Raw genomic sequence first — 22,282 nt, forward strand, 5'->3', positions numbered from 1 at the left:
CAGTCCATTATATCTTAGTCCGTGGTATAAATCGTGGTTTCATCACTTTCATCATATTGTTCTATAGACCTATTGCCTATAGTGCATTAGTGCCAATGAACAAATTGAAATTGTTTTCCCTTTTTATAAACACTGACTTTTCACATGTTTCAACTACCTATTTAGATGAAGATAGAAGATAACCTTGTATTTTGGACTTGAGTCAAAAACTCTCATTTATATTTATATTTTATACCCAATATAATATAATTAATGTGTCTAAATGTTTAATCTATAATCTAAATACGACTTACGTGTTATGTGAATCTAATAATACGCCCATGATGTTTTGTGAATCAGACATAAGTCAATGTCAATCAATCGTGAGAATTAATTGGATTATTATCGGCATGCGCCGTGCTTTCATTTAAGTATTTCGCAACATTTAGTCGATAATCAATTTGTATCTGGACCAACGGAGGTTATAATATTAATACATGTGACGCAGAGAAAAACTGAGAACAACTTTGACACAGTAACGGCAATATGTTACTCAATGTTGTTATATCGTAACGCACAGAAATCGCACCTTTCTAATTAATCAGCTTTTGTAAGTTATTTGCTTATGTTGTACATTGTACCTATTCCAATAAGAAACAATTAAAAATGTTGGTCCTCTCTGGCATAATTAATTAACAGATGATAAATTATTGCTTTGAAAAATAAATTTTATCAAACAAATAAATTGGTGATTTTTTTTAATAATTATTATTTTATAAAAACTATTACGTTTAGTACTTAGGTGTACTAAATATAAATTACAATTTTAAAATGAGTTCTCCTGTATAGAAAATGGTTAGTGATATTATAGTTACAATTGTTCAGTGATTTTAATAACTTCAATGACTCCATGAATTTTTAGTTAATATATTTCGTATTAGCTCTTTAAGTAATTTAGATTTATCTACCTATATAATTGTGTAAGTATTTATTTTCATAACAGATTGAATCTAAGAAGCGTTCTTATTAAAATTATATATTAGAAGTGTTCATATAAATTGTTTGTTTTCTTTAAACAGTTAAAATATTTTGGCATCTTCCCAAATAGGTCTCCTTTGTATGTAAAAAAAGATAGGTATTCATAGAATATTATATTATTTTTAATTTTGATTCAATTTTAAGATTCAATAATTTGTTGTAACTTTTTGTTTTTTTTAGTAACATCACAGTGAGTCGATCAGTATGTCAATTAGAGGCTCTGTTTGGAAACCAAATTTACTAATGGCATCATCAAGTTGTCGGGCACAAACAGTATGCCGGACATTCTCAAGGCGGTGCAAAAAATCATTATCAAATGATTCATTACTATTATCTATTTTAAAGAAACGCACCAGAAATTTTTTTAAAAAACAAGACTTAGGCGTTCATATTGCAAGAACTAGAAAAGTAATGATTGCTTGTAAAAAAATGATTACTGCAGTCAATAAGTTTAAGCAACAGTTGGCTAAACACAGAAAAAACTTGATTATGTGTGTGGCTATGGCTTTTACATTTGATTGGTATAAAGAAAGAATATGTGTTGATGAGCTTATCAGGTATATTGGTTTTGTAATTTTAGATTTAATTTTTATTTAATTGAATATGTATTTTTATTTGTAGGCTGCGTCAAGAATTTGGAATTGTTAAAAAATTAAATAAACAATCCACCTCAAATAATATTATTCAAAATGAGCAAAATATTAATATTTCTCAAAAACCGGTTTCTAATATTAATGAATTAAATTGTTCTATGTCTAAGACAGAAAATAATAAAAATCAAATTGAATGTTCATATAACAGTTGTGATTGTCCTAGATGTAGAAACATGAGTGGTAATTATATAATATACCACCATTAAATATAAATTTCCATTTTAGTTAATATTGTAAATGTTTTTGTAGTTTGATTACATTTATTTTTGCAGAGGAAGGATGGGAACCTTTTACGAGTGGTTCTTATTACAATGCTTGGAGAAAACCTAATGTTGATTACCCAGGTCAAAATTTATATATTTACAAAGGTAACTCGTAAAATATTTTTAAAAAAAACAAAATTAAAAATTACTGTTTTAAAATTTTTTTAGTGCATGGATTATTTAATGATATAACAGCATTAGACTTCATGCAAGTGCAGTTAGACCTTCAATATCGAAAAGAATGGGATAATATGTCTGTAGATTTGGATATTTTTGATTCAGAGCCTCTTACACATAGTGATCTCATTTATTGGGAATTTCGTTGGCCGGTAATTATTATTTGCCAAAAGTTTTACTATAGAAATTTTTATATGTGTAAATTTATTAGAATACACAAATTCCTATATCAGAAGGAAAATCAAAATTTCCTTGAAGTTTTTGAAGTTATTACAAAGACAAAAATACAAATTAGAATTTAAATTATTTTTTAAAGGTTTGTTATATTATTATTATTTTTATATTTTTCTCCAAAATTTTTAAAAAATCCAATATTTCTTAACTATTTGAGAATTTAGATATGAATAGTATTTAATAGTATACAAAAAAGTATAAACATCATCTTTATTTATCTATAATTATATTTTTTCATTTCACTTGTAATAATGGTAATATTTCCAATTTTGTATACATTTACACATTTACAAATGTATTAAGATTTAAGATATTTCTCAATCTTGAGGTAAATTCCTATTATATACTTATTGTATACAGTGTTAAACGTTACAAAGCATAATATTAAAAAATGCAGTAATTACTAGTTTATTTATGTATTTAACATATTCAGACAATATTTTTGATATTAAAATAAGGAGGTTTATTTTAATTTTTAAATTGTTCTTTCCATAGTTTTTTGATTAAATTAATTTATCCATAATTTGTAGCCTCAGTTTTTGTTTTGAATCATTTTTATTTATTTTTTTAATTCTTTTTTATATTAATACAAACATTATTTCAATGGCTTATAGAAATGGTTTCAAAATCGTGATTATGTGTTTAAACGACGCTACAAAATTGATGAAGATGAAAAATTAATGTTAATTGTTTGTGAAAGCATTGAACACCCTGATTATCCTGAACAGAATAATAAGTGGAGAGTAAAAGATTACTGGTCATATATTGTCATTAAACCACATAAAGATTTTGATAAGGTAAGGATGTACGGTTAAAGAAAATAAAAGGTGGGATAGTGGGTACTGCTGTGCTGTACTTTAGGTGTCGTGTAGATGATTGTATGGATGTGTTCAATTTTAATTCAATGGTATACAATCATTGTATACAAAAATTAATTTTTAGCGAAGACGGCGTCAGCCTATATCATTAAGTACATTTTACGATATTATTGCTATTAAAGTAATTCATTTTACTATTAGTAGGTTGAAATGTTGAATTTATTCTTGTTAAATAAACTGCATTTGAAAATGTCATTGGGTGCATAAAGCAACCCAACAAAATGTTAGTTACAAAGATACCAAGTAATGTTGGGTTTCAAAATTACAACAAAATAACTAATATTGTTACTTTTTGTTAAAATAACTTTTTCATCCAAATTTGAACTTAAAATATCTATAAAAAAAAGAACTGTGTTTATATATATATATCTTATAGAATTGTTAGTTCCAGTATAAACTGTTATGAAAAAACTTGTATTAAGTTTTCAACCCATAGCTATAAAAATTGAACATTTTATACATGTTTATTACAAAATAATTAACAATTTTTTAAGATTACACAATATTAAATATAAATTATAATTGTCAAGTCATTATAAACCTTTTTATAATACCAATAAGATATAGTACATTCACATTTATTTGGTGTCCTTATCCATCTTTTATCCACCTTCAAATAGTATACTTCACATTAATATAAACTTAAATGAAACAACACAGTTAATAAATTAATCTTATCGCCATTAAACTAGACAAATTTACTTATATTGAAACAACGTCTATAACGTTGGTGATCAATGTTGACTAATGTAGGCCCTTTAAATTTAATGCTCTATTAAATTTCATAATTTTAAATATATTGTCTATTATGTTACAGCCAGGAGTTGAGTTTTCAATCACTTACTTTGATGACCCTGGAGTTACGGTTTCAAATTATCTCACATCATGGTATCAATGTAAAGGTATATTATTATTTTATTTTAATTATTTTAAGTCGTGAAATATTAATACAATTTATTTTATTTTATTAGGGTTACCTTCATTTTTAAACGATCAAAGATTAGCTGCATTAGAATTAACAAAACGTCGCTTTGAAGAGAATAATATTTTAAAACCAGAAAAAACTAATATAGAAGCCAAACTAGATCAACCACAGACACAAACATCTTGGATTTCTTGGATTTTTGGATACTTTTTATTTTAAATGACATTGAATATAAGTTAGTTATTAAATAGTCAATTAAAAAAAATGTTATTTGTGCTAAACTGTAAATAAAATAATAACTACTGTTATTATATACATAATTATTCCGGTAAAAGGTCTTGAACTTGTTCATCTGCAAATTCTTTTTCTAATGATGTAATTGGTCTTGTTGTGGATGTGTGTGGTCTCTGTAAGGGTCCCAATGGATCACTATACATTTCTAGACGAAAATAGCAATTATTTATATTTAATCTATAAAATTAGTATATATTAACAGCCAGTGCTCTAGCTAGCTTCATTTTATTTTTTATAAACATATTGCGCCTGTGTATACCCATAGGCATGTTATGAAAATATTGTACTCCTTAACTCAGTGTCTTCGATTATAATGTTACTATACATATTTATTTAGGTATCATAACTTATATATACAAATACAGCAAAATCTCTTTATATTTTTCCGTTATAAAGGAGTTCTCGATATAGGGAGACTAAAATATACGGGTTATTGGTTATATGGAACTGTTATATTCCTCCTTATAGTGGGTCTGCTATAAGGAGATTTTACTGTACATAATTTTATTTATTTTTGAATCGTTTAAAATAACAATAATATTTAAGCAAATGATTTAAAAAATGATAAGTATTATGGGTTGGTGATTGTCCATGTTTCTAACCTCAAGCTACAGCACTGACTAAAATAGTGATGCCCAGCCCGTTCATTAAGCAATTTTTAAGCTTAAAAAAAATATAAATTTACATAATTTCCAAAATATTTAAATTTTGTTTTTATTTTATATATTTTTCTGATGATGGCCTGCACAAGCCACAAATGCAACATTTCAAAATTGTGGCCCGGCAAAACAAAAGGTTAGGCATCACTGGACCACACCAGACTATACAATATAAGATGTTAAATACCATTTGGTAATTTTGCTTCTGGGTGAACATATATATTCATTTCATCAGAAATGTTTTGTCGTGAATAGGCACTTGTTAAAGGCATTGATGTAGTAATCAAAGCTGTTCCTCCTCTAGATGTCCGTGGTCGTTGAGAAGAATCACTCACCATACCTTAATAATATAATTTAAAATTTAAAATAGAATAAATAATAAGTATTATTGAGTTTGACCTTTAAATATTTAAAAATAAAAAATTATAAATTAAAAAGTTACATTACAAAAACATACATTTTTTTACTTATACATCCTTAATATTTTCTTATAAAATTTACATTTTACTTCTTGTAAAATTAGTAATTTTCGTAGTAAAAACTAGATGTATAGTAAACAAAATGTCATACCTGAATCTTTAGCGCTGTCGTGTACATAAATATTTGTTTCTCCTGAAGCTGTTGGTTTTTGAACATAGTTATTTGTATTAGAAGTCGTAACCATACCTGTTCCACCCCTTGTTTCCATCGTCTTACGGTACCCAGTACGTGCTGTACTTATACGCTCTCTAATATCTTTAGCTTTCTCAGCTTTCCTCAACAAATCACTATATTCCGAAGCTTCTTTCAGTCCCAAATCCGTACATATTCTAATCAATAACTTGAGACCTAAGTAATTAAATTCACTGTTAAATATTTAATCTTATATTCTTATTAGTTAAAGTCAGTGTTGGCATACACTCTGTATTGTCTGGAAATCTATTTAACACATCTTTATACGTTTGTAAAGCCAATTGAAAATGTCCTGCTCTTCTATAACACGATCCTATTAACATATACCATTTTGGTTCAGCTGGCTGCATGAGAGATGCTTGTTCAAAGTAGTCTACTGCTTTTTCCGGTACTTTCATTTCAACAAAGTATGCTCCTAACCAATCTAGCACTTCTAAGTTTGAAGGATAATGACGGTACGACTAAAATTAGATTTAATAACAACATTTACAAAAGCAATTACAATTTACAAAAATAATTATTTAAACCTCATAATAATAATGGTATGCTTGTTGCTTGTCATTAATGTTTTCATAAATATCACCTAATTTTTGTAAAACACCGACATCGTCAGGAACTATACTTAACAGTTGTAAATACCTTAATGTAAAATAATTTGATTTATAATAATATTTTAGTATTTGTTATTGTTCAAACTAAATTTATAAATTTGTGTGTAAATAATTTTAATTTATATTTGTGCATAGGTACCACTCTATGGCCTGTTCCAGATCCCCAATCATTTCATTTAACAATGCGATTTGATAGATTACTTCCGGATGATTACTAATAATGACATGAAGCTTTTGAAAACAATCCATTGCATCATCCAAATGCCCAAGTTGTTTATTAGTTAAACCCAAGTTATACATTGCTTCTGAGCACATCATATCTTTCTCTAGCGCAAGTGTGTATAGTTCTTTTGCTTTGTAGTAGTCTTGTTTAACAAAGAAACAGTTTCCTTGATTGACACACGCTAGACTATTAAATGAATCTGTTTCACAGGCAGCTATTGAAGTTCTTTCTGCTTGTTCTAAATCACCTTTCTATAAATTTCATACACATTTGTCAGTTATTGGACTTATGTCATGTTTGGACGTTTGGTAATAGACATACTAAAAAATGTATGAACGACAAGTTTGTAGCAGCTGCACTCGCTACTTTACTGTCCTTGTTGTCAAACGCTTTGAGAGTATCAATCGCTGATGCTATGTTATTTTGATAAAGAAATCCAACGGCTTTGTTTATCTCTAAGTGGCCAGCTAAGTACGAATAACGTGACATTTTAATAGTGTCCAAGCACCAACTGTATCCTTCAGTGAATGTATCTTCAATAATTGAAGATATTAGGTGTGCTGCGTTAAGAATGGTTTTTTCAAAATTTGATTTAATTTGTTTTTCATATTTTGTTAGTGAATCAGATTTTATGGCTTCTGCTAAGAGTGTGGCTTCAATTTCGTCCTAAAAATTTATTGAAAATGTATTTATAATAATACTTTACGAATTCAATTAATAATTAAGAAATATTTATTTCATACAGAATTTGCAGCATACTTGTCTTCAAAATCTATGTCTAATGATATTTCTAACATTTGTTTGAATAGTTGTTTTGATTTATCTTTATTGCCCGACATATAATAGCATACCAAGGCATGCATTCCTGCTTTAAATGTAGGTTTCTCATGCATAATATACTCAAAATTTGAACAAGCATCTTCGTATTTTCCTAGTTTCAAAAATATTACACCAATATTATGCGTGATAGCTCGCCTAAAATCAAATCAACTGTAATTAGTAATTACAGAGTTTATTTAATATAAAATATATTTTATTTACTTGAAACTTTTATTGGTGTTTGGAACTTGATCAAGAGCCATTCGATACATTTTAATTGCTTTTTCGGGCTGCCCAATTTTTTCATAAATATTTGCAACATTCACTCTCATTCGTGCACCATTTTGAAACAATCGATTCTTAGAGATTACTTGGTATGTATTTAAGGCTTCTGTATACATTTCATTTGCTGCATACTGATTACCTAATGTAAATAACACCTAAACGGTTGATATAGTAAATACATTTTGTGATCATAAGTAGGTAGGTAATTTTATTCTTTGAAATTGTTAATAACAATATTACTATGCAGAATAGATAGATAGTTTAAACATTGAAAAAAAAAACATTTAAGTTATGAACAAACTAAATACATTGAATTGAATAAAAAAAGTCATTGAATGTACCAAAAAAGTTAAATCAATATTGTGAGAATCGTTCAGTCCAGCTTGTTCTTGCATTCTAATTAAACTTCTTTCCTTATTTGAAGCATCTTTTGACTTCTCCAATCCTAGCTGAAAGTCTCCTCTAGCTTCAGCCATACAGGCATCATTGACTAAATCGTGTATGCGCTTTTCAAGTTTTTTAATTTTATCTTCCATTCTAAAATCATTTATTTAATTTAAATTATATTTAATGTTTGCAATCATTATTATTGTATAATATAGATTTAAGGTAAGGAGCATAGTGCACACTAATTTAATCTATAGTTTAGATACCTTTCTTCTTTGTTTGGTTCTGACATGATCATATTTCTTGAAGGCTGACTTAAAACGTCATAAGTAGATGAATGTGATGTGTAACCAGCTCCTCTGACAGCTGTCGCGGGTCTATTTGATGATTCTGAACCACTTCTAGAGCTTTCTGGTCTTAAAACCAATGCTTGTGGGTCTTTTATTTGCTTTGAAAATGACAATATCGTTAATATTTAATAATTCAATATTGTATTATATTCCACACGATAAACCTCAAAATATACTTACTGGTGTTGTAGCAAATGGTAGTGGAAGACCCGTCGGAGCTTTGGCGGACATCTATTATAAAAACATAAATATAGTTATTTTTTTTTAAGTACCTATGTTTAAACAGTTTAATGTGAATTATTGTATTAACTGATGCCCTTCTGCTGTAAGATGACCGTAATGCTTGTCTAAGAATTTCTTCCGGATCTTCTTTTGCCCCATCTAAATGGTAATCGTATTGGGAGTACATGTCACTGTCATAAGCATTAAACTTATTTTTGAGATGTGATGATTCCATTTTGAAGTTACTCAAAATTTATCAATAGATGCAATATTATTAGTTAAACAAAAATACATCCGGCTATAATTTTTCATTTGTGTATACCAATGGTATCCCCATAGTAACGGCTTACTTAATAACAGTAACTACTTTACTCAAATGTTAGGGTAAATATTTTTACATAGATTACTTGTATGCCTAATGAAACTACTAATAAATAATAATTATATATTTTAGGCTTTAGTTTATATTTATCAATTGAATTGTTTAATTTTATATAATATATCCATCATTTTTTTAAATCAAAACTTGTACAAAATATTCAGACTATGATTAGTAATTACCTATACTACTGAGTTTTTCAATTCCTAGAATTCATATTTTTAATCGGCTATTTAGTAGGTACATATTTATATGAGACTTAAATGTTTTAATGTATTGTCTTTCTATTTGATCACAACGACGAGTCAACAGACAACAATTATTAGTTTATTATATATTTTTATCACAATATAATATTTGTTAGAACTTAGAAGACAATTCAATTGTTTATCTTTGTTTCAACTTCTCTATATATTCGTCATTACCAAATAAAATTGTTCATGAACAATAAATTTTATATTTTTCGTGTACCTTCTTACCGAAAAAATTATTATTATTATTATCATACGGCGTCGTAGATAGACTACCAAAGTACACATCATTACCTTCTGGGCCACAATTCACAGAATAGCAAAACAAAAAAAGGTGGAATAAACAATTATAGCTAAAGTAAAATATAATAGGTAACGAATTTGATTAATTTCAATTATACTGTTTCAAATGCAATTACTGCGTGGATTACTCGTGAACAATAATTAAAACATCTTGTTTAGTTAAACCTATATACAGCTATATGCCTAAAATATATAATATTATGATTTTATTTGTCTTTATTAGTATAATATTTAAAATGTGTGTACTATTTAATGATATTTATATTATTGTATGTAAATTGGAAATTGTTCAATTGAAAACTAAAATACATATATTATTATCGTTGTTGAAAGATAAAACGTATCTGTATATTATGAGTAGGTCTATGGCAATATTAAAATTATAATATAATAATATAATATATAGTTGAAATTACCTTCCTATAAATAAACTTTTTGATAGGTTTATAATATCATCTATAAAATACATTATATCATTATTACCATAAAAACCCCACTTTTATTTACTTAAGCTGTTATATCGTTTTGATTTTTATATACCTATTTCACTAATTGTCGCTCCATAATACCACTAATTAGTAATTATGTACAGTATTATACAACTTTATATTAAGTATAATATTCTGTCTTCGATTTTTAATAACAAAAAGTACTTCTCGGACCATGGAAAATTGAATATTGTACAGGGGCTATAGCCTATATTGTAGGCTAAGGAATAATAATAATAAGATATTCAGATTTTCAGAAAGATCGCAGCTGCGATCACTGTCAATCTCTGACTTCCCGGCCCACGCACACGGGCACACTGGTGCGCGAATAATATTATTATTATTATATACGATATACAGCTTGTCCCAAGTGTCCCGCAAGGCCACATCACCACAATTATCTCCGTGACAAACCAATCAATGCAAAATCTAAATGCAGTCTTTGCGACTGCAGTACCACACTAACTCATCCTAATCCAGAGGTCGGGAACCCGCGGCTCTGCAGTTCCAAAAATGTATTATTTTATGACGTACCTATATAAAAAAATATTGAATATGTTTTGTGCTAAAAATATTTGTACGTTTTTATATGAATAAATATTATTTTGTGTTTTAAGTAATTTATCTTAAGTCGAAATTCAAATATATATAGGCAAATACTATAACATATTGAAACAAAAATTTTTAGTGGCCCTTTAAAAACTGAGAAATTTTGTATATTGTAACTTTTGGCAGTTCCGTCTCAAAAGGTTGCCGACCCCTGTGACCCAATCCATAAGAAATGTTGGCATGCCGTTAAATCAGAATTTTCACAATATAGATATTGAAATTTGCTGTTGAAAACCACACTTGAATGTATCGATGCGCGTCGCGGTCTCACAGACCGGACACGCTCGTTGCTCAGGAGTCAGGGTGATATGGTGATTTTTGATACACTCTGTATACGTCGCGTTTAGCGGTACCCGGCCGCAGATCTCTGGGAAGCGGCGCGCGCGTGCTGGTCGGCGCGGTCATTATATTGATTGCGCGCGGCTTTCGAATCGTCTGTAGGTGTATACGCGCGTGCGGTGTGCGCTTGCGCACGAGCGTTCCGTCCGGAGCGCGCGCGATCGAAACGCGGAAAGACAAAAGTCGCGTTTACGTATTCTATACAATATTGTTGTATTACTCTATGGGGTGACGGAGACGCGCGCCATACAAAATATCACGATACGGCGGCGTCAGATCCCCGACCGCCCGCCCGCCCGCCCACCCGCCGTTAAAGTTCGAAAACTTCATATTGTTATAAGGTCGCGTGCAGACGTCCGCCGACGACGGCGACGACCACCACGGCTGCAGCGGATTTCGATCGATTGATTTTTTTTATCCCTAATCGTCGGCAATCGGCATAATAATAATAATAATAATAATAATATGTGTGTGTGCATGCGTCGTATGCGGTATAGTGGGTGAGAAAGAGAGAAAAAAAAACGATAAATTAAAAGGAAACGAATTAAAAAAAAAACTCCGTCGACGTAATGTTTAATAGTTCCGAACGGTCGGAACGGTTCAAATACGTCAGAAGAAAATTCGGCACCGACAACGACAGTGAATATCGCTCATTCGTGCAGGTAAAACGAAACGCCTATTAGTAATGAATTACTATCGGATACCTGTACACGTCTTGTACTAGTTACACAGTACATTTATCACTGTGAGTTTTACTATTTTTTAAACACATAATGTATTATTTTTTAATGTAGTACTTCTTTTCGTGTATTTAATTGAATAAATATAATAAATAACCAACTATATTTACCATCAATAATATAATAAAATAAAAAAAAACATTGACTCAGAAAATACATTCACTATACAGTAAAAAAATGTATATAGATAATAGTAGCTAAACTAAATTTTCAAACTAGAATATTGGATGTAATATTTTTTCAAAGAATTCCAACAGTCAATTTAAAAAAAAAATAAGTATTCATGAAATTGATTAAAAAATGTTGATGAAAAAAAACTGTTGAGATTAAAAGTACCTAGGTAGCTAAATATTATCTTGTAAAGATTTTTCTCTTCTAATAAATATGTAAGATTAATTAAATACTTTGTTGAGTAAAATGTACAACATTGCAACCAATTATTTTAAGCAACATTATAAATCATTTAAATTAACATATTTTCCAGTTTAACCACGTTCAATCCAACGTAAACAATGGCAGCCGGAAAAGTGGAGTTTGTTGTTGTTTACAAGACAAGTAAGTTATGTTGCCTAACTAATATTATAGAAGTTATTAAGTATTAATCTACTTTTGCATTTTGACACGGTAATCGATGATTATATTTATTTATATAATACCTATATTATGTTGACGAATTTAAAAGTTTAATGTTCTAATGCTGTGTTAGTGTTATTATTACAACTTAGAAACGTGTCTTACATACACTCAGGTACTATTGTTATTGTATAATGTATGTATGTAGTTTAGATGAACCTGCAATAGTATTGCCAGTGATCGAAATGGCTCAAGATAAGTGGAGGGATGCCTTACAATTCAGATTTCCTGATATCATCTTAACATTCTTCTATTCTTCATCTAACAAAATAGTAGAGAGATGCCATCCCTCCGTATCCCCGCCCCCCCACTTCGAATGCTGAATATTTCTATACTGCTATGGAAAAACACTATACCTAGTATAAGTTCCAGTTATATTTTAATTAATACAATAATAGTATATAATATTTCCAATTTTGTAATTAGTATGGATCTACACAAGATACAACAATAGACAATAATTAGTTTATTTTGTGAACAACTTAAACGGAGAGACGCTCTTGGCTCTTATCAAAAACTATAATAACTGTGTTTAAATGTAGGTACTTAGGTATTAAGTTTATACGAATCAGCAATGACATTAAATGTTTAACGTATTAAAACATATTATCTATACCTGTCCACTATTAATATGTTATGTAGGTACATTACAATAGTACATTGAGTGGTGTACCTACTACCTATACGATTACGGTATACCTTATTCAAATAAGTAGGTAGTTTAAATTTGAAATATATACTATTAATTGATAGGTGGCATCTATATAATTTAATACAATTTACAATGATATAGGTGTAACAACTATACAGAAAATATTCAATACTAAACTAATATTTAATAGCAACTTTCAGACTCACTTAATAGTTATTAATATTTAAAATGTACAATTAGGCGAAGATGTAATTTACCAAAGCTCTGAACTCAACAACCATGGTCCGACCGTTAAGGGGTGGAGGTCTTCCAAAAATTGCGAATATCCACAGCAATTAATACTTAAACTTTACGAAACCACCGTGATCCAGCAAATCCAGATACTTTCCCACCAGTATTTAATTCGTAAGTATAAAATGAATATGTAATTAATTCGATATTAATATGGTAATAATCACAAATAAACCAAACCGTTTTGAAAATATGGCAGTAACTGCGTAACACCGAGATTGGATTTAGTATTTAATATTTACTAATGATTTATTCAAACAATTATTTAAATGTAATACGCAAGATTTAAATTTATTGTACATACCAACCTATACTAATATTCTATACAGACATGTTATGTATATATATATATAAATTATTTACCATCATTCTTATTGTTTAAAGCCAATAAAATTGAAATATGGATCGGACCAGAAGAATACGTGGAAACAGATAACTTATCAACTCAAAATTACGAATACTTAGGTTACATTACACTTAATGATAATGATGGCGGTTCAGTGAAGAGCAGAGAACTTAAGACTATTACACTACCGTTGGCTAGTGCGACTAGTTATGTCAAGTTGGTTTTGTACGAAAACCATAAAAATTCCTTAAATCGTTTTAATCAAGTTTGTCTTTTATACTAATATTTAATTTTAAATATATTATATATATATTTTTTTAATGTAGGTGAGCTTGATAGGTATACAAGTGACTGGTGACAAACAACATACAGATCAAGGAGGCATCGCCCATCACAGTTCAATATGTGACGACTTGGCTTTCGAGATGTACGTGGACAAACACATTGCACAAATCATTCGATTGCTAGAAAACAGAAAGATTATAGCAGTTCGAGGTAAATTTTATTTTTAAAACGTATGTTATGAATTAAAATAATTAAAATATGGCCTTTTGCACAGATGAACGATTTGAGTATGCGAGAAAATTAAAAGGAGCGATGACGGAGTTAAGGTCTGCTGGAGAAAAGCTAGGAAAATTAGAACTGTCAAAAACCCAGGCCATACAAAACGAAGACTACGGTAAAGCAAAAAAGAAAAAAACCCAAATGGAAGAGTATCGTGCACAGGTGATGATTGAAAATCGGGTAGATGACCTTTTGGAAAAAAATGGGGTGAGTCAAGTAGGGTGCTATACAATTATTGCAACTAATATTAAATTACCCTCACATAAACTAACCGACTAAAATAAAATGACTATACTACCCTATTGAAATATATATTAATTTAACATATAGTATCGTATGCCACTATATAGGAATAAAAACCTTATTTATAAATTATAGGTAATCAATATTAATCGATTAGAAAATAATTAATCAAACATAAGCGTATATATTATATTCTTAATAATACAATAATATACATATATTATATGTATAGTATAGGAACCTATATTATTATATACTAATCGATATACCTATACTTTCAATTGAAACAATGAAATGTCAAACGGAGGCCGGTGCAATATTTTACCTTTTTTCTCGTGTTGTAATAGCCACATAATATAGTGGCTAACTATCGTACATAAACTTGGCTATATATATAGATATATATATATATACAAAATAATACATAATATTATTTACCTACTTACCTAACAAATCCAATTATTGTTGAATTATAAGAGCAAACTGAAAATATTATATTTTGAATAAAAAATGATACTACACCGTCAACCTTGAACTCTGCGTTTTTAATAGCCTTCAGAAATGAATGACGAGGAACCCGAAGATCTCGTCGACAAGACTCCAGGATCCGTTGACGATGCAATTAAGTACGTGGCTTCAGTGTCTCCGATTGATTCACCAAAACAAGTTTCGGTCAAGCCCTGTCAACAAGAAATCCAGGTACCTGAAAAAATCGAAACCGAAGTGGCTGATGAGCCAGACATTTACCATAGTCCAGTATCGCCACTTCACTATCCTGAAAATAATTCTAGGGAAAGGTGCGAGAAACAGTGAACTCAATAAATACATATGGGGAAAAAAAATAACTCGTACAAAAGTTGATGGTTTTATTTTTTTTAGATCGCCAAAGCTACAGCATACCATCGTCACGAAAGCAATATCGTTAAAAAGACCTAAACCAATCCGTCCAAAATCTAGCAAGAGCAGCTACGATGCGTATGACGAACAAGCTATTCCAGCCCAACGATTGTACGTGTTTTCTGTGTATACACCAATTACATGTATAACCACACGTTTAATTTACAAGATTAGTTAATTGTTCATATATGTACGTGGTTTTTATTTTCCAGTTGTCAAACGCAAAATAATCTTGACTCTTCGACGTCGACATCGACAAGCGGTGTTGGAACGTCAAAGTTAAGCGACAGAGATAAAAAACAGGCTTCTATTCCGATCGCCGTGTTTGGACTTACGATGGTACGAATAATAATTTATAATATTAAACTATACAATATTATGTAATATGTTTATAACTATTATTTAGAAATTAGTATAAGATATTATCTGATGTTTTGACCTGACGCGTATGTGCGTAATGTAAGGTAAATTTGACGATTTCAGGTGAAACATTTTTTTTCGAAACAATATTCGGACAAATTTGAAGGGTTGAAACTGATGGAAAGTTCGATGAAGAGTTTTATGTTCGACGGAGTAGACGTTCGACACTCGCCGAACAAGATGACCCGGGCGGCTGTCCAACTGTTGCACCGGACGCTCAGGGACAAAGTGTTTGCCGTCTACAATCTGTCCGCGGAAATCATAAGGTTCCTGTTTTCAGAATTCATCCCCGGGAGGTAAGTTTTCATTATCATGTACCACGGCCGAATCGTCTCTGTTTAATATATTTATAGGTACCTAATACCTATACCTAAGCATACAATTCGTAACAACGTTCTGTGCCTTACATATTATAACGATAATATATTATAATTTATTGTAAATCGTAAAATTGTTCATTTTATAAATACGTTATGTATCTACTTATATGTAGAGTTTCGACGGGTGAAGTTTCGCGAAGTCTAGAAACACTACTTCCTGAATTGTTAGCGAAAGCAGGAGACACGACGCCGCGTATTAACACCATAGCGACGCACACCATATTGAGTGTAGCTGAAGTGCCCGATATAAGGTGAGATGATATTGATGTATTATTGTATAGGTTACATTGTTATAACGTATCTATTAGTTACTTGGGCCGCCAAATAAAAACATATTTGAGTTATTGATGCCCATTTGATTTATATACCTATTAATTACTATAACACTTGCATTATATACATATATTTACCCTTTATGTAATTATTTTAGAAAATTAAATATCATACCGACTCATTTGACGCGTTTACTTACTGGCAACATACATCCCCGACTGATACTCAGCCGCTTAGAAATGGTCGAACAACTGATCGTCAGCCAAGGCGTGTCATCCGACAAAAATAGGTTTGCGACAAGCTCATGATAGGATAAATTAATAATATTGTACTATTGATCTCGCTAATTTGTATTCATACATTTTTTTAGCGGGATGACCTGTCGTATTTTATGCGAATTTGGTATGTCGGCCATTCATCATCCAACTGAAGCCGTACGCAAAGCTGCCGAACGGATTTTAGTACACGTTTACAAGGTTAACCCTAGGTTCGTGCGAAAACAACTGCCACCTGACGACGAGATCACCAGGCGGAACATCATGTACAGGCAGCTAATGCAAGAGTTTGAACGCATCGACCAAGAAGTGAGTACTAAATATGTATAGGTTTAATTTCAGAGGTATGACAAACAATTAATGTAGGTAATTATAGATTTCAAATATTTCAATAACATATAACGTCATAACGGTGTATTGAAAAATGAATGATAAACAATTCAACATTATACCGTTATTATCCTATATCTACATTTGAAAAAATATGAACAGTGAAACTCGGTTGACGGTTTGATCAAAAATTATAAAAATAAAAAAAAATTGGTCCCACCTTTGGTCCGTTTACCATTTCTCAAGTACCTTTTTTTTCTTCTGATTAACCGACAGCATAGGACTGAGGAGAATACTACTCATACAATTCTCAAGTACCTACAAAGTACGAATAGTACAATTTATAGCCTGTCCAGCTTGAAATTTCTGGAGCTTTATTGTTAGTTATTATACCTACTGTCCTAAATAGGATTTTCCGTAAAAAGGAAATAATTAATAAATATATAACAAAACAGAATAAAAACACCACAATTAAATTCGTATCTATAAATTATAATATATAGGTACCTATACGTTTTTTTTAGAGACTAGGTGAAATAGACACAGTTGGTCAAATACAGTGTAAACTGGTTCGGTCGACTAGTGAGAATACGTCGTCTTATCACAATAACGAAAGTACCCATAATACTATAGTCCAGAGTAAATTAAGTTCCAGCACATCAGCTAGCGTGGCAGATGTTTACGAAAATGGACAAAACAATATTAATGCGTTGAAATTAAAGTAAGTATTACATTATTTATGCAATAATCTAAAAAAATATAAAAATATAATATTTACGAATGACAATAGCATAGGTAGTCAAGTAGATATCTCAAAATTATAATAATGTATCGATTATAATATTATATTATGATGGTCAAAATATTTTCTTTTCTGTTCCTGTTTGAACATATATTTTACTTATTTACTTGTAAAGTAACCGTAGCGCTTGGCTTGGAAATAATTATATAATTATTCTGATGAAATAATAAAAAAAAAGTTTGTGTCCCTATTATTGGAACCATTGTCACTTCGTAATATTACCTATACAGCTTAAGGAAATATACGTCATACGGCTACCTACTACTTCACATTTATGTGAATTGGTGGCCTATGCATGTTCGTGAGACGCTGTTCTAATTATATTTTTTTCGGACAATGTACAATATTATTGTAATATATAATATATTTAATGAATACCCATAGGCGCAACTAGGGTTACAATTCTGAGGGGGCTAATAAAACTATTTATTTAAAATAACCCATAGGGGACTTATATCTAAATCAATAAGGGATATTTGTGGGGGACTAAATCTTAGTGAGGCGAGAGGGCAAAACCTAGTGAGGAGTGGGGGGGGGGGCGCTAAGCCCCCTCTAGTTGCGCCAATGTGAATACCTATACTATACAGTTGCCTAGTCTGTAGTCGTGTATAATATTATGACAAAGATATTTAATAATATATTTTTATCTCTGTTACAGCCGTTGTACATTTTGCAAAGATGAATCTATATTCTCCGAAGAAGAATTGAATATACATTATTGGAAATATTGTCCGTTGTTGATGCGCTGCGAACACTGTTCCGAAGTTATTGAAATCATGACACTTCGACATCACTTAATGAGTACCTATTACTATTACTAATTATTACTAACTTCTAACTTTTATCTTAACGCATTTATTTATTAGATAACTATATTTAATGTCTTGATATTTGTCTTTTTTTAGAAGAATGTGATTTCAAAGACAAGTATACAGTATGCGATAAGTGTTTAGAGGTGATCGAGATTGAATTTCTAGAGCACCACATTTCAGGACCTACATGTACAAGTCAGTATAACGTATACCTACCTAAGAGTACCTACCCTATTAGAGTGTCCTATCCTCATATTGACTATTCTTATGTATATTTAAATAGGTTGGTTTTCTTAATGTCTTCTTTTATAATATATAAATAACTTTATTAAATAAAATATTACAAAGCAGTCTCCTCACCATGTGAGTTGCCAATTATACATAGTTTACCATTCAGTACAATGTACATAGTGATTTTCACCTCTCGTCTACATAATCACATTAAAACATCAGTTGAAAACATTTAGATTGTGAGACATCGATCTGAATGCACCAACACATTAAAACGCATCAATCTTTTGCCTTGTGAGCACAATTTTAGAAGCATCTGACTTAGCGTCGTCTCGCACCGATTATCACCCTGCCGCAAAACGCGCCTTCGCAGTTCGTACATACCTACGTGTTGGTATCGAACAGTCATTACCAAACGCGTGTTTCAATTTTCGCGAGATTACGGCCAGTTTTTGACGGCTTTCACAAGAAAACTAATGACGACTCGTTGATCGTTTTTCACGTCACACACTTCCCGACGTCACGACACTATACACCACCAACTTTCAAAATTCGCGCAGCACAACATATTTTAACACCGATCACTATCAAACTTGGTAGGCTAGTGTCCGAGCTAATAAACTTTACAATAAGATCATTTTCATGGTATCAAGCTTAACACTTGAGGGGCTAGAAACAAATTCTAGTTATTTAATTGCCACACCTCGTATCACTAGGTATCTAAACTAATTTAGTTATGCACTTATGCATAACAAGTTTTGCATGAACGATGAACCTTATAATATTATGTGTTACCTACGCAATATATGAACTAATGAATATTTGATTTTAGAGAGAAATACTGTCGGCAATATTTGTCCGTTGTGTTTGGAAGAAATAGGAAGTGATCATCAAGATTGGTATAAACATCTAGTCGGTCCGTCAGCATGTGAAATTCATCCACGAAAAAATTACCTTAAACGTCACTAAATTAGAGTCGAACGCATTTAAATAAATACGTGCGTATTTATGAGTCGCTTTAGGGCAGACATAATAATATCATTTTTATTAAATTAATGTCCAATTACTTTATTGCCAAAACCTAAAATTTAACCGTCTTCACAATCTTTGCCAATAATAATAATAATATTAATAAGTATTACTTTTAGAAAATGACTGATTATTATTCAAGCATTTAGTTTTTATTATTGAGTAAACTGCATAACTGAATGTTATAGCGAATTTATTTTTGTATTTTAAAAAATTATTAAATTATCAATGTTATTAATACATTTATACAGTGTGATACTTGTTACATATTGTGCTTAATGTGTTATGCGTCATACAATGTTTTTTCTTCATACTGTATATTTATTATGATTAAAAATCAAATTCAATAATTCACTTGTGTCTTTATTCCACAAGTTTCTCATAAGCAAAATAAAAATAAGTATCCCTAAACATAAATTATTACATTAAAAACGTATTTAGATTGAAATATGTTATATTTGTATAAAAATTAATTTTATCTAGCTAGTCGACAATACAGCTTAATTTTCTGAACTGTTGAATTTAAATTTAAATTAACTGTACTTAGGCCACAGTGGCATAAGCGTGGGCAAGAATGTCCGAATGGGTCAAAACTCAACAAGGTACATTGTAATACACTAATACCCCTGTTTAACTCCCTAGTCCCTACCAAGATTCAAGTTGCCACACAAATACTTCTAGAATTTTAATTAAGTTAACTAATGAATGATTATTCAGAGAACACCCTTACATAGCTCATAAAAATTAATCATAAATGTATAAAAAACGTATAAAAAAAAATTAACTAGAGTTTAATATAATATGAAAAAACATTGGCAGGGGAACACGGGTGCTACGTTCATGTTTTAAACTTAATTATATTATTTACATTTTTAACATATTTAATGTGTTAACTTCAAATTAATTTTTTACAGATTTATTAGTTAAATATTTAATTGTAGGTATACTAACCATTTATTTATAATTTTGTTGCTTTATGAAATATATAAGATAATATGTATTATAATTCATAGAAAATAGAAATATCCAAAAATATAGGCAGGCGTACAGGAAATATATAACTATTGGTTCTTGATTATTTTCTATTGTAGATATATAGTCATATAGATATTACCATAAACCATTTGTCTATATATTATATTATTTATAGTGTAAATATAGTCATATGGGTAGTTCATTATACATCACGAGTCAATTGATACTGGGCATTAGTGTGTTATGAATATACGAATTACGATTAAGGACCCTAGTAGCATGTCCTAGCTCAGGGGTCGGCAACCTTTTGAGACGGAAGAGCCAAAAGTTACAATTTATAAATTTTCCAAGTTTTTAAAGTGCCACTAAAAATGTTCGTTTCAATATTTTAGTACCTACATAACATTATATTTGCTTATAATATATATTTGATTTTTGATTTAAAATAAACTACTTTAAAGTTTAAACAAGAAATAATATTCATTCCTACAAAAACATCCAAATATTTTCGCACAAAACATATTCAATATTTTTATATAATAAAATGGTTAATTTTTGAGTATAAAATGAAGAGCCGCACGCACGCACGTGGCCCGCGAGCCGCAGGTTGCCGACCCCTGTACCTAGCTGGTGCGCGCAAAAAACAAAAAATGTAGGTATAGCTTGTTATTTTGTCCGCATATTACATTTAATATTTATATTATAATTGCCATATATTATGAACATAATTTTAATAAGAACATTGGAAGTAATATTTTCTTTTTTTTTTTTAATTAACCCGCAGCAACTTAGGCCATTGGGTGGTTTTTAACTGTGGGGGAGGGTACCGTAGGTTAAACACGTGTGTTTTGTTAGCTTAAAAGATTTTTTAATGGGCACCCGTAGGTATCTGCCATGCCCGTGTGGGGAATGGCGGCACTTCTCTCCGGACACCGCGACTTCTCCGAAGAAAAATTCCACCGGCGGCCGAGGTTTTGAACCGGCGTCGGTGCGCGTCGCAACCGACACCTTAGTCCACTCGGATAGTTATATTATAATTATTTATATAAATTTACAATCTCCTCCTCCCCCTCGAACCATGATCAAATTACACCACTGCTACGCAAATAACTCTGATATTGAAATGATTTCTAAATTCCTCATATTTTGTTTATTAGGTATCATTATACCTTATTATTGATTAGAGATAGCAATTAATACTAAAAAACAGATATTTAGATAATGAAATTAAAACTGAAATAAAAGTTCTGCTGTACAGTAGGTTACAAGTGGGTCACTGTAATAGATGGTGTTAAATTTGAATATAATATCATTGTATGCGAAAAACGATTTTGAGCGAAAACGGTCAGTC

The 22,282-nt window shown here is 30.3% G+C and overlaps 3 protein-coding genes across 5 annotated transcripts; 2 read left to right on the top strand and 1 right to left on the bottom strand.

Moving 5' to 3' along the window:
* The first annotated feature begins 6 nt into the window (after positions 1 to 6).
* On the top strand, positions 7 to 4,455 carry LOC132944080 (stAR-related lipid transfer protein 7, mitochondrial). Of its 2 annotated transcripts, none has more exons than XM_061013239.1 (8): positions 7 to 589; positions 1,198 to 1,574; positions 1,639 to 1,850; positions 1,943 to 2,038; positions 2,102 to 2,262; positions 2,959 to 3,141; positions 4,040 to 4,124; positions 4,194 to 4,455. In XM_061013239.1, the coding sequence occupies exons 2-8, from the start codon at positions 1,222 to 1,224 to the stop codon at positions 4,364 to 4,366; spliced, it is 1,263 nt and encodes a 420-aa protein (XP_060869222.1). In that variant the 5' UTR covers positions 7 to 589; positions 1,198 to 1,221; the 3' UTR covers positions 4,367 to 4,455. The 2 variants fall into 2 exon arrangements, with proteins under 2 accessions (XP_060869222.1, XP_060869224.1); XM_061013241.1 differs by lacking the exon at positions 7 to 589 and adding an exon at positions 694 to 959.
* On the bottom strand, positions 4,451 to 9,146 carry LOC132944078 (intraflagellar transport protein 88 homolog). Its single transcript, XM_061013237.1, has 13 exons — positions 8,758 to 9,146; positions 8,628 to 8,678; positions 8,364 to 8,545; positions 8,052 to 8,247; positions 7,648 to 7,865; positions 7,350 to 7,581; positions 6,928 to 7,272; positions 6,523 to 6,857; positions 6,300 to 6,411; positions 5,999 to 6,233; positions 5,671 to 5,928; positions 5,288 to 5,440; positions 4,451 to 4,586 (listed from the first exon to the last, which is right to left on the bottom strand). The coding sequence occupies exons 1-13, from the start codon at positions 8,902 to 8,904 to the stop codon at positions 4,468 to 4,470; spliced, it is 2,583 nt and encodes an 860-aa protein (XP_060869220.1). The 5' UTR covers positions 8,905 to 9,146; the 3' UTR covers positions 4,451 to 4,467.
* A 2,188-nt stretch (positions 9,147 to 11,334) lies between these two features.
* On the top strand, positions 11,335 to 20,309 carry LOC132945216 (centrosomal protein of 104 kDa). 2 transcript variants are annotated; one of them, XM_061014892.1, is made up of 17 exons: positions 11,335 to 11,783; positions 12,263 to 12,333; positions 13,304 to 13,468; positions 13,739 to 13,965; positions 14,027 to 14,195; positions 14,260 to 14,471; positions 15,060 to 15,304; positions 15,387 to 15,515; positions 15,617 to 15,743; positions 15,888 to 16,120; positions 16,318 to 16,455; positions 16,635 to 16,766; positions 16,848 to 17,061; positions 17,607 to 17,803; positions 18,543 to 18,685; positions 18,790 to 18,891; positions 19,760 to 20,309. In XM_061014892.1, exons 2-17 carry the CDS (start codon positions 12,291 to 12,293, stop codon positions 19,894 to 19,896), a joined length of 2,613 nt encoding a protein of 870 aa, XP_060870875.1. In that variant the 5' UTR covers positions 11,335 to 11,783; positions 12,263 to 12,290; the 3' UTR covers positions 19,897 to 20,309. The 2 variants fall into 2 exon arrangements, with proteins under 2 accessions (XP_060870875.1, XP_060870874.1); XM_061014891.1 differs by having other exon boundaries at positions 11,335 to 11,700; positions 19,760 to 20,307.
* The last annotated feature ends 1,973 nt before the right edge of the window (positions 20,310 to 22,282 follow it).

The sequence above is a fragment of the Metopolophium dirhodum genome, chromosome 5, assembly GCF_019925205.1.
Source record: "Metopolophium dirhodum isolate CAU chromosome 5, ASM1992520v1, whole genome shotgun sequence".
In the NCBI taxonomy this organism is placed as follows: domain Eukaryota; kingdom Metazoa; phylum Arthropoda; class Insecta; order Hemiptera; family Aphididae; genus Metopolophium; species Metopolophium dirhodum.

Bases quoted from the DNA above. Each gene is read 5' to 3' on its own strand.
- LOC132944078 (XM_061013237.1), bottom strand. From the start codon at position 8,904: ATGGAATCATCACATCTCAAAAATAAGTTTAATGCTTATGACAGTGAC. The intron at 8,679-8,757 runs GTTAATACAATA...TTTTTATAATAG, and splicing joins CTTACAGCAGAAGGGCATCA to ATGTCCGCCAAAGCTCCGAC. The intron at 5,441-5,670 runs GTATGACATTTT...TATATTATTAAG, and splicing joins CGACAGCGCTAAAGATTCAG to GTATGGTGAGTGATTCTTCT.
- LOC132945216 (XM_061014892.1), top strand. From the start codon at position 12,291: ATGGCAGCCGGAAAAGTGGAGTTTGTTGTTGTTTACAAGACAA. The intron at 14,196-14,259 runs GTAAATTTTATT...CCTTTTGCACAG, and splicing joins AAAGATTATAGCAGTTCGAG to ATGAACGATTTGAGTATGCG. The intron at 15,744-15,887 runs GTACGAATAATA...TGACGATTTCAG, and splicing joins CCGTGTTTGGACTTACGATG to GTGAAACATTTTTTTTCGAA.
- LOC132944080 (XM_061013239.1), top strand. From the start codon at position 1,222: ATGTCAATTAGAGGCTCTGTTTGGAAACCAAATTTACTAATGGCATCA. The intron at 1,575-1,638 runs GTATATTGGTTT...TTTTATTTGTAG, and splicing joins TGTGTTGATGAGCTTATCAG to GCTGCGTCAAGAATTTGGAA. The intron at 2,039-2,101 runs GTAACTCGTAAA...AAATTTTTTTAG, and splicing joins AAATTTATATATTTACAAAG to TGCATGGATTATTTAATGAT.